Source organism: Gorilla gorilla, chromosome 1 (genome assembly GCF_029281585.2).
Source record: "Gorilla gorilla gorilla isolate KB3781 chromosome 1, NHGRI_mGorGor1-v2.1_pri, whole genome shotgun sequence".
In the NCBI taxonomy this organism is placed as follows: Eukaryota; Metazoa; Chordata; class Mammalia; order Primates; family Hominidae; genus Gorilla; species Gorilla gorilla.
The window spans coordinates 229,582,134-229,594,485 of NC_073224.2; the positions used below are offsets into that span (position 1 = coordinate 229,582,134).

At 45.7% G+C, this 12,352-nt stretch overlaps 1 protein-coding gene across 7 annotated transcripts in view; it reads right to left on the reverse strand.

The window, feature by feature from the left end:
• The window catches only part of TARDBP (TAR DNA binding protein), an 18,107-nt gene extending 6,491 nt beyond the window's left edge, over positions 1 to 11,616 (reverse strand). For 6 of the 7 annotated variants that reach the window (XR_008678889.2, XR_008678884.2, XR_008678888.2 and 3 more), the window contains exons 1-6: positions 11,252 to 11,414; positions 10,034 to 10,283; positions 7,016 to 7,179; positions 5,187 to 5,327; positions 3,450 to 3,620; positions 716 to 1,922 (exon numbers count right to left, since the gene is read on the reverse strand). Coding sequence is in view for 1 of the 7 variants with exons in the window: in XM_031015648.3 (XP_030871508.1) it covers positions 1,392 to 1,922; positions 3,450 to 3,620; positions 5,187 to 5,327; positions 7,016 to 7,179; positions 10,034 to 10,271 (1,245 nt within the window). In the remaining 6 variants the exon portion in view is untranslated. Of the gene's footprint in view, position 1; positions 1,923 to 3,449; positions 3,621 to 5,186; positions 5,328 to 7,015; positions 7,180 to 10,033; positions 10,284 to 11,251 lie in introns of those variants that run through there. The other variant, XM_031015648.3, reaches the window with a different exon arrangement.
• Between the last annotated feature and the right edge of the window lie 736 nt (positions 11,617 to 12,352).

Sequence of the window (12,352 nt, forward strand, 5' to 3'; positions counted from 1 at the left end):
ATTATTTAAATCAGTTTTATTTAAGAATTTCCAACAATGACAACTCTTATAAAAAGCATCCAAGCACAGGACACAGAACTGCAGCAAACAGCATTCTTATGGGTAGCTAACAGACATTAGAACTTCCACCCTTCTTTGAGACACCTGAGCTCACTGGTGAACTCTGCTTCAAGTCCTCCTGCAAAGCACACCACAAGCTCAGTCCATGTTCTCAGCCCATCAGCTTCAGTTCACATTGCCACACTTACATATCAGTAACAGAAGAGAACACACACCATACAGCATTCACAGCAGTTGACAAAGGGGTAGGGGGAGTACAAGTATCATTTCACTTAACACATTCAACTAATGTGGGTTATCTAAGAACAAAAACTCACTTAAAAGTCTTCCAACAGATGTGGATGTCCTTTGAATGCAAAAAACATTCGTACATTATTTGCTATCATTGCTCTCTGCACACTCTCTCACCAAAGCCACAGGATTGAGAGACACATCTCGCCAAGTTAAAAAATATCCATTATGCACCACCAAGTCTCTGCACGCGCTCTCTCCTTTTCTCGCTCATACTAGCCTTTCATGCCTCGGCACCACCATCAATCCCACACAAGGTTTCAAAAGTTCAGACAGCCTTCTGGTTCCATATCACAGCCTTGCGTTCATAGCGTTGATACGACTCCATGAAATAAAGAGTAGCGGATAAAAATGGGACACCCACCGTCAAAGACGCGGCCTGTGATGCGTGATGACGAATTCTTGAATGAGAAAGCATGTAGACAGTATTCCTATGGCAGAATATTTACAGCACTACTTTCAATGAAGTGCTTCTTCCATAAACATTTGAAATGAGATGAACTGCAGAGATTAAATGAAGGCTTCATATTGTACTTTTGTATATGAGGGGAGACAAGTGTTAAAAAAACAAAACAAAAGAACCAAACACTGTGACACCATGATCTCCTAAAAGGAGATTTTCTTAAGGAAAAAAATCCATATGGTGGGGTTCAAATTAAAACAAGGGGTAAAGAATGTAGTTCTAATCAATGGTTTCCGTTTTGAACATGCAAAGAATTCACTTGACAAGTCCAGGGATAAAATATTACAGGAGAAACCTTTTGATATCAATTGTAGTGTGTTGGTTTACCAATCAGGCAAACAGCAGTTCACTTTCAACCACTCAATATTTCAACCTTTCATGTAACAAAACTTATAAAATTCCTTTAGCTCTTCCTTTTTCTAAAGAAAAATGTCAAAAATACTGCTGAATATACTCCACACTGAACAAACCAATTTTGAAAATTCTTAGTACATATGTATTTTACAATATACTTACCATGAGTTTAGAAAAATTTGAATTCCCACCATTCTATACCAACCAACCACAACCCCACTGTCTACATTCCCCAGCCAGAAGACTTAGAATCCATGCTTGAGCCAAAGCCTCCATTAAAACCACTGCCCGACCCTGCATTCGATGCTGATCCCCAACCAATTGCTGCACCAGAATTAGAACCACTATAAGAGTTATTTCCAGAACCGAAGGCCTGGTTTGGCTCCCTCTGCATGTTGCCTTGGTTTTGGTTATTACCCGATGGGCCTGACTGGTTCTGCTGGCTGGCTAACATGCCCATCATACCCCAACTGCTCTGTAGTGCTGCCTGGGCGGCAGCCATCATGGCTGGATTAATGCTGAACGCACCAAAGTTCATCCCACCACCCATATTACTACCTTGATTGTTTCCCAAACCAGCTCCACCCCCTCTGCTATTACCAAATCCACCCTGATTCCCAAAGCCACCTGGATTACCACCAAATCTTCCACTTCTTTCTAACTGTCTATTGCTATTGTGCTTAGGTTCGGCATTGGATATATGAACGCTGATTCCTTTAATGATCAAGTCCTCTCCACAAAGAGACTGCGCAATCTATAAGAAATAAGGGATGTAAACAAAGAAGATTAAACCACTGATTCACATATTTAAAGTAGCAACAAAACTTAGATTACAAGCATTAATTTATCTAAAGCCAGAGGAAAAATAAGCAATGAACGCTCATTTCATTTAAACTCTCAATACAGCTTTTAGTTTTATTAACAGCAGCAGTGATATTTCAGTCGATTTTCAAAAGACATAGGCTGGGCATGGTGGCTCATGCCTGTAACCCTAGCGCTTTGGGAGGCCAAGGTGGGAGGACTGTGAGGCCAAGAGTTCAAGACTAGCCTGGCAGCCTGGACAACACAGGGAGACCCCACCTCTATCAAAAAATACCACAAAAAAGCCACATTAGCTGGGCGTAGTGGCATGCATCTGTCCTAGCTACTTGGGAGGCTGAAGCTGGAGGATCCTCCCCCTGGAGGCTGAGCCCAGGAGTTCTAGGGTGTAGTGAGCTATGATTACACCACTGTGTTCCACCAGCCTGGGCAACAGAGTGAGACCCTGTCTCAAAATAATAATTAAAAAAGAAGGGCCGGGAGCAGGAGCAGTGGCTCACGCCTGTAATCCCAGCACTTTGGGAGGCTGAAGGGGGTGGATCACCTGAGGTCAGGAGTTCAAGACCAGCCAGATCAAAACAGTGAAACCCCGTATCTACTAAAGATACAAAAAACTGGCCAGGCGTGGTGGCTCATGCCTGTAATCCCAGCACTTTGGGAGGCTGAGATGGGCAGATCACCTGAGGTCAGGAGTTCGAGACCAGCCTGGCCAACATGGTGAAACCCTGTCTCTACTAAAAGCACAAAAAAGTTAGCCAGGCGTGGTGGCAGGCACCTGTAATCCCAGCTACTTGGGAGGCTGAGCCAAGACAATCGCTTGAACCCATGAGGTAGAGGTTGCAGCAAGCCAAGATCGCGCCATCACACTCCAGCCCGGGCAACAAGAGCAAAACTTTGTCTCAAAAAAAAAAAAAAAAGTATATAACGTTCCCAAATGCCACATACTGAAAATTATCTAAAGGCATATTTACTTTTAGATTTCTTAAAAATGTTATATTTGTGATATCAGATACAGGTATCACAAACATCTAGGCCCATACACCCTACGTCTTACAAGGTCAGAAAACTTAGCTAAGAATAGCAATTAGCTGGATGGGCAATGTTCAAGAGAAATTACCTAATTACCTGGGACATTTTTTTTTTTTTTGAGACAGAGTCTCACTCTGTCACTGGGCTGGAGTGCAGTGGTGTCATCTCAGTTCACTGCCACCTCTGCCCCCTGGGTTCAAGCGATTCCCCTGCCTCAGGCTCCAGAGTAGCTGGGACCACAGGCGTGCACCACCACACCGAGCTAATTTTTTTTTTTTTTTGTATTTTAATAGAGACGGGGTTTCACCACGTTGGCCAGGATGGTCTTGATTTCCTGACCTCGTGATCCACCCGCCTCGGCCTCCCAAAGTGCTGGGATTGTAAGCATGAGCCACCACGCCCGGCCGGAACATATTGTTAAGGAGAAAAATACCTGATCATCTGCAAATGTAACAAAGGCAAAGGCCCTGAATGGCTTGGGGATGAAGACATCCATCACATCCCCGTACTGAGAGAAGAACTCCCGCAGCTCATCCTCAGTCATGTCCTCTGTACAGCGCCCCACAAACACTTTTCTGCTTCTCAAAGGCTCATCTTGGCTTTGCTGATCAAATCAAAAGGAAGAAAAAAAACTCAGAAATATGTTATGAACAATGAAAAAAGCATTAAGGTAAGGGATATAACAAAATCATTCTGCCTTGGATAGCAGTGAATCATTAAAGAGTAGACATACCCTTAATTTTTTCCATCAGCATTTCTTTTTCTTGTAAGGCTTCAGTGAAGAGTAACGTTTTAAGTTACAAAACTACACAGTCATGCATCACATAATGATGGACATAAATACATCATAAGCCATTACACAATTTCATCATCGTGGCCAGGTGTGGTGGCTGACACCTGTAATCCCAGCACTTTGAGAGGCCGAGGCGGGTGGATCACTTAAGGTCAGGAGTTCAAACCAGCCTGGTCAACATGGTGAAACCCCACCTCTACTAATACAAAAATTAGCCGGGTGTGGTGGCAGGCACCTGTAATCCCAGCATCTTGGGAGGCTGAGGTAGGAGAATCACTTGAACCCGGGAAGAGGAGGTTGCAGTGAGCCAAGACTGCACCATTGCACTCCAGCCTGAGCAACAAGAGTGAAACTCCATCTCAAAAAAAAAAAAAAAAAAGGCCAGGCGCGGTGGCTCACACCTGTAATCCCAGCACTTTGGGAGGCCGAGATGGGCGGATCATGAGGTCAGGAGATCAAGACCATCCTGGCTAACACGGTGAAACCCCATCTCTACTAAAAATACAAAAAATTAGCCAGGCGTGTTGGCGGGCACCTGTAGTCCCAGCTACTCGGTAGGCTGAGGCAGAAGAATGATGTGAACCCGGGAGGCGGAGCTTGCAGTGAGCTGAGATTGCACCACTGCACTCCAGCCCGGACGACAGTGAGACTCTCTCTCAAAAAAAAAAAAAAAAAAGTCGTTGTGCAAACATCATATAAACCCAGATAGCATAGCCTACCCCACATCTAGGCTAGATGGTATAGCCTGTTGCTCCCAGGCCACAAACTCCCAAGTTACTGTACTCAACACTGTAGGCGACTGTAACATGATGGTAAGTATTTGTGTATCTAAACACAGAAAGGGTACAGTAAAAACAGTGTTATAATCCTATGGGACCACTGCTGTACACGTGGTCTGCTGCTGACTGATCAACTTTGCCATGTGATACATGACTGTGTTTGGATTTGAGAAAATCAATAAATAAGCAATCTCTTGGCAAAGATGATGATGTTCCAAATAAGCCAATGTTATTTGTTTGCTTGGAAAAAGTTAGGTCTTTATAACAATTAATGTGTGTATTCTGATTCTCTTTATGTTTTAACATATAACTATGTAAGAAACTATTAACTTGACATATAACCTTTTCTCTTTTCCATCCATAGCAAAAAGGAAGAACAAAAAAATGAACAAAGGTTTAGTTTGGAGAAGTAATAAACTAAATATTTCAAACAAGCATAAAATATTCAGCATGCATTAAGGGCCAAAGACTTCAACAAGACAAAAGGATTTCACGAACACACCCTGCCGCTATCTTTTCTAAGTGTGTTTAACATTTTATCTTACAATCCTCTAAGGAAGTTTGTTGGCAAAAATTCCCAAAGCACAGATGCAAGTACCTTAGAATTAGGAAGTTTACAGTCACACCATCGTCCATCTATCATATGTCGCTGTGACATTACTTTCACTTGTGTTTCATATTCCGTAAAACGAACAAAGCCAAACCCCTTTGAATGACCAGTCTTAAGATCTTTCTTGACCTAGAAAGGATGATATTAAGTTTACTCTAAAAGTGCACATACTCACACACTCCATTCCCAAATCATAGTTCCTTAGAAAACAATTTGAATGGTTTCAACTGGATGTAGTGGCTTAAAACTTAAACCAAGTTAGTCTTAACAGTAAAAACAAGGAGGTTAATATTGAATCCATACTGTGTTAACAACAGAGCAAAACTCACTTATACAACAGAAATGTTTTTGAGTTTTTAAAAAAAGAGAGATGGGGCCAGGCGCGGTGGCTCACACCTGTATTCCCAGTGCTTTGGGATGCTGAGGTTAGATCGCTTGAGCACAGGAGTTCAGGACCAGCCTGGGCAACACAGCAAAACCCTGTCTCTACAAAAAATACAAAAATTAGCCAGGTGTAGTGGCATGCACCTGTAGTCCCAGCTACTTGGGAGGCTGAGGCACAAGAATAGCTTGAACCCAGGAGGTGGAGGTTGCAGCGAGCCTAGATTGCACCACTGCACTCTAGAGCCTGACTGACAGAGCCAGACCCTGTCTCCAAAAAGAAAAGAAAAAAAGAGAGGCCAGGCACAGTGGCTCACGCCTGTAATCCCAGCACTTTGGGAGGCGGAGGCAGGCAGATCATGAGGTCAGGAGATCGAGACCATCCTGGCTAACACGGTGAAACCCCATCTCTACTAAAAATACAAAAAATTAGCCAGGCGTGGTGGCAGGCACCTGTAGTCCCAGCTACTTGGGAGGCTGAGGCAGGAGAATGGCATGAACCCGGGAAGCGGAGCTTGCAGTGAGCCGAGATCACGCCACTGCACTCCAGCCTGGGTGACAGAACAAGACTCCGTGAGAAACTGAGTCTGGATATGTTCGCCAAGGTGGCCTTGAACTCCTGGCCTCAAGCAACCCTCCCACCTCAGCCTCCCAAAATGCTGGGATTACAGGCATGAGCCACCACAACAGGATTTTAACAGAATGTCTTAGAATGAATTCAAAGATAAACTAAATTTAATGTTTACAAATTTTAAATGAAATGGAAAAATCTCCCATTAGTGTAATATATAAAGAAAAGCTATTGTCACCTACTTCCCTTAAGCCTTCATGCAACAATAGGATTTTACAATATCAAAGGCAATAATATAGGGTACAACATATATGTATAAATATAACAAATATTGGAAGTATCATCTGTGTAACAGAAAGGACAGTGCCATTAAAATAAGAATGTGGCCAGGCACGGTGGCTCAGACCTGTAATCCCAGCACTTTGGGAGGCCAAGGCAGGTGGATCACTTGAGGTCAGGAGTTCAAGAACAGCCTGGCCAACGGGTGAAACCCTGTCTCTACTAAAAATACAAAATTAGCCAGGCATGATGGCGGGCACCTGTAATCCCAGATACAGGAGGCTGAGACAGGAGAAATCACTTAAACCCGGGAGGTGGAGGTTGCAGTGAGCCAAGATCGCGCCACTGCACTCCAGCCTGGGCAGCAAAGCGAGACTTGGTCTCCAAAAAAAAAAGGTAACAAGATTGTGGCTGGGCACGGTGGCTCAGCACATTGGGGTCGAGGCAGGAGGACAGTATGAGCCCAGGAGTTCGACACCAGAACCTAGGGAACATAGTGATACCCCATCTCTATTTATACCAATAAATAAATGCTAGATACTCATTCACTGATGAAGAAAAACTGTTTGATGCAATCGAAGTTTACCTGCACCATAAGAACTTCTCCAAAGGTACTAAAATACTCTTTCAGGTCCTGTTCAGTTGTTTTCCACGGGAGACCCAACACTATTAAATCGGATGTTTTCTGGACTGCTCTTTTCACTTTCACTGCTGATGAAGCATCTGTCTCATCCATTTTTCTTTTGTTATCTACATAAAACGAGCAGAAACCTTTTAGAAATCTTCACTTAGCACTTCTTTAAAAACACTACCTCCTACATCTAGAAATGAGAAGCAAAAAGAAGACTCTAAGAAGAATAAGACACTGAAAACTTGGCAAGAAGTGATGTTTGCTCTAGCGGACAGAATAAAGGCTTAAGTTTAGTGTCTGAGGTGCTTTTCTGGTGCAAATTCAGTGATTTCCAAGTTTGTTTTTTGTAGCATTTCCGGATTACAATCTCTCCCTCTCAAAAGGTTTATCAAAACAAAAATAATTCTACTTCACTTTGACTTTAAATATCAGCAACTTGTATCTCCTGATGAAGATTTAACTTTTATCTTTCCTAAACATTCAACAACAAATACACAACTTTTGTAATAAAACAGAAAACCAGGCACAGTGGTGTGTATGCCTGTAAGTTCCAGCAACTCGGGAGGCTGAGGAGGAAGGACGACTTGAGTCCAGGAGTTTGAGGCTGCAGTGTGCCTATGAATAGCCACTGCAATATGCCTGGGCAACAGAGCAAGAGCCTCCATCTCTAATTTCAAAAAAGAAAAAGAAACCAAAAGTTTGGCTTACTTAAAAAAACATAACTGGCTGGGCGCGGTGGCTCACACCTGTAATCCCAGCACTTTGGGAGTCTGAGGCAGGTGGATCACAAGGTCAGGAATTCAAGACCAGTCTGGCCAAGATGGTGAAACACCGTCTATACTAAAAACAAAAAAATTAGCCGGGCATGGTGGCAGGTGCCTCTAATCCCAGCTACTTGGGAGGCTGAGGCAGGAGAATCGCTTGAACCCAAGAGGCGGAGGTTGCAGTGAGCCAAGATCGTGCCACTGCACTCCAGCCTGGGCGACAAGGGCGAGACTTCGTCTCAAAAAAAAATAAAAATAAAAATACAAAAATTAGCCGGGCGTGGTGGCAGGCACCTGTAATCCCAGCTACTCAGGAGGGTGAGGCAGAGAATTGCTTGAACCTGGGAGGCGGAGGTTGCAGTGAGCCAAGATCGTGCCACTGCACTCCAGCCTGGGTGACAGAGTGAGACTCCGTCTCAAAAAACAAACAAACAACAACAAAAAAACCCACCAAATAACTTCAACCTTAGGTTATTTAGAAGAGAAGGGGACATAATTTTTTTTTTTTTTTTTGAGACAGAGTCTCATTCTGTCACCTAGGCTGGAGTGCAGTGGCGCAATCTCCCCTCACTGCAACCTCTGCCTCCCGGGTTCAAGTGATTCTCCTGCCTCAGCCTCCCGAGTAGCTGGGATTACAGGTGTGAGCCACTGTGTCCAGCCTGGGGAGATAAATTAAATGACATTAAAAAAAATTTTTTTTGAGACGGTGTCTCGCTCTGCTGCCCAGGCTGGAGAGCAGTGGCACGATCTCAGCTTACTGCAATCTCCACCTCCCGGTTCAAGCAATTCTCCTGCCTCAGCCTCCCAAGTAACTGAGACTACAGGCGCGAACCACCACGCCTGGCTAATTTTTGTATTTTTAGTAGAGACGGGGTTTCACCATGTTGGCTAGGTCGTCTTGAACTTCGGACCTCAGGTGATCTGCTTGCCTCAGCCTCCCAAAGTGCTGGGATTACAGGTGTGAGCCATTGCACCCAGCCTGACATTTTAAATTTGAGTAAATATTAATCTATACCCACTGGCTGAAGAAACAGCGTACTAAAAACCCCGAGTTTACATTATCAATTTTTTTTTTTTGAGAAGTCTTGCTCTGTCACAGGTTGGAGTGCAGCAGCGCGACCTCAGTTTACCGTAATCTCCGCCTTCCAGGTTCAAGCGATTCTCCTGCCTCAGCCTCCAGAGTAGCTGGGACTACAGGCCCCCGCCACCATGCCAATTTTTGTTTTCGTTTTTTTTGTTTTGAGATGGAGTTTCGCTCTTGTTGCCCAGGCTGGAGTGCAATGGCACAATCTCTGCTCACTGCAACCTCTGCCTCCCGGTTCAAGCGATTCTCCTGCGTCTGCCTCCTGAGTAGCTAGTATTACAGGCACCCACCACCACATCCAGATATTTTGTGTTTTTGATAGAGATGGGGTTTCATCACGTTGGCCAGGCTGGTCTCAAACTCCTGATCTCAGGTGATCCACCTGCCTCAGCCTCCCAAAGTGCTGGGATTACAGGCATGAGTCACCGTGCCTAGCCCTAAAGTTTTCCTAGACATGTAAAAGGGTGTTCTGCATACTGACCAAATTTGATGGACTTTGTTGCAATACCAAGTTATAATAAAAGGAACACACAGACAGATCGACTATTAACAGCACACTACTTCAAAATGCTGAAATTAGGTATTTCCTTGGCACACTTCTTAAACTTCATGCTTCCTTTTCTTAGATTTAGAACATCATTGATAAGAGGCAGAGAGGATAAGACCAGAACCTCGAAATTGTAATTGGAACTGCACTAATTCAAGATTTGGCTACTCCAACTGTTTGTTCATTTAAGGGAAAAAATGAACTCAGATTTGCTGAATGAATGATGTAACACCAAAAGGACAATGATCAAATCCAAACACTGGAGCACTTCAGAAGAATCTATTTACAACAATGATTTACGTACAAAACATTCTTACTGATTCCTTAAATTTATCATCAGCTTGGCAAAGCTTATTCAGATATTTTTTAAATACATTGTTTTCTCTTTTAAAATGATCTACAATCCCCAGTTTCCATAAATTTAGACTCATGGTCTTCCAAACTTGTCTAACACTGAAGTTCAAGGAAATACTTAAATTTCAGGAGACATTCTGCCACCAAAAGAGGCTAAGATCCATGGATGAGACACACACCTGAACACACTTCAGCATGATTACAAAAACCAAATGGTAACAAACCTTTTGGATAGTTGACAACATACACCAGATTTCCCCAGCCAGCATCGGGGGCATGCAGAATTCCTTCTACCAGCCGGACACCTCTCATACACTGAGACACTGGATTCCTGTAGCGAAGCCCACACGCCCCTGGAAACTGGGCTGTAACCGTGGAGAGCAGCACCGTCCCATCGTCTTCCGATGGTATTTCAATGGGCTCATCGTTCTCATCTTCGGTTACCCGAATATATTCAGACATCTTTTACTTTTCCTAAAGGGAAAAGAGATATGAACAACATTCATGTCATAATAACTGTTTCCTTATAATGATAATACCCAAACCATGTCAGTGTTCTGACTTCCAGAAAAATGCTTGTCTGGATTCGTATATGCATTGGTTATCCCTGAAAAATGATGAGGTGAAGGTAAGGGTAGTGATTTCCTATCAAAATGTGATGCCTCTCCAGTTTATTCATTCAAAAAACTTTCCCTGAAGGCTTATGATGCGTCAGGTACTGAAACTGTAACTGTGAGTCCAACGTGGCTTGCTGGTTACAAGCTAGGGTATGCAAGGGAACAATAAACAGTAGCTATTTTATGACAATCGGGTTAGTCGTTAAGTAATCCTGAAGGTAGGGGAGGAGCCTAACTGGCTGAGGCATGGGCGTGATAGGTCCAAGTCCATTTTCCTAAGCAAGCGATCCATCAGCTGAACCTGAAGACTGAATACGGGCAGTGAACCAGGTGTAAAGAACAGGAGAAAAGTTTCCCTCTGTTCCTCATTTTGGGGCTTCCGGGGGCTCTGCGAGCCCGAGCCGCAAGGCCTGCGGCGACAGGTCCTGGCGGTGCCGGCCGTCGCCTCCCAGAAGCCCGCGCGTGCCAGCCGAGGGAGGAGTTTCTCGGCGCGGCCCGGGGTGGGGCGCAGGAGCACCAGGCCCAAGCTGGCAGCGTCCCTCGAAGTACAAAGTACCGAAGGCTCCGGCACTGTCCGGGTCCGGGGCCAACCTCCGCCTCAGGCTACGCGGCACCGCGGGCCCGGCTCCCCGTTTCGGCGCCACCGGCCTCCCTGTGCCAGGACCTAACGACGCTCCCGCGCGAGCCCGCTCGGGCAGGACTAGGCCCGGTCTCACGGCTGACTTCCCGAGGCAGGGTCCGAAGCCGCTGCGTCTGCCTCGGGCCGCCCCAGTGCAGAAGCCGAGGCACCTACGGCGTCCTCAGTGAGAAGGCTCGGCGACTCACCCGCTAGGCCGCTGCTGGGAAGCCCGACAGGGACACCGAAGCAGCGACGGACCCAAGCGCAGCCCAGCCACCGCTTCGCTCCCACAAAATGGCGCTAGGGCCGCCTCCTCCCCCCGCCCACCGGCGTCCTCTCCCACCGGTTGCCTGTCCAGAGGTGGAAGGCGCCGAGGAGAGCCACGATGACCCTCTCCCCAGGGACTCGGGCTGCCTCCTGGAAATTCGAGCCTACAGAGAAGCTCTGAAAACTAAAATAAAACCAGGACCTAGGCCTGAAAAGCTGAAGATTGAAAAAAGTGTGGCTGTATAGGAGCTGACCTCCCCCCACGTAACGTAGCAGATGGTTTCGGCCGACCAACCGCCGGCCCAGGTCTCGGTCGGAGCTCGCGCACTTTCAAAGCGCGCGAGAGTAGCACAGAGTCTCGGCCAGCGAGGGCGGGGCGGGGCGGGGCCTGGAGGGGGCGGGGCTCGGGATCCCGGGCCAAGTCCACCTGGGAGGCAGGATAAGGCCTGGACCCCTTTTCTGAAAGGCAGCCTAGTGCGTCTTCTCCTCCCTCCGCCAGTCCACCTCCAAACCTGGAAACAATAACTTTGTTCTAAATAATAGCAATGATAAGGCTACTTTGTGCCAGGTACTTTCTGAGTATTCACATATTTAATAGTCCAAACAGTTTTGTGTAGCAGGAACTATTGATATTCATTCTGCGGGTGAGGAAACTGAGGCACAGAGAGATCAAGTATCTTGCTTAAAGTCACGCAAGGATTAGCCGGGCGGTAGTGGCGCGCGCCTGTAGTCCTATCTACTCGGGAGCCTGAAGCAGGAGAATTGCTTGAACGCGGTAGGCGGAGGTTGCGGTGAGCCGAGATCGCGCCACTTCACTCCAGTCTAGGCGACAGAGTGAGACCCTGTCCTCCAGCCCCTCCCCCCCAAAAAAAGTCACCCAAGGAATAAATGGTAGACCTGGGATTTGAATCTCGAGGCACAAAATGCTAACTTGTTCTGGCTCCAGCCCTTTAATAATAATAATAATACAGTACATCATCTATTTTAAGGCACGCTTTTTGTTTCACTTTTTTTTTTTTTTTTTTTTTTTGAGACGGAGT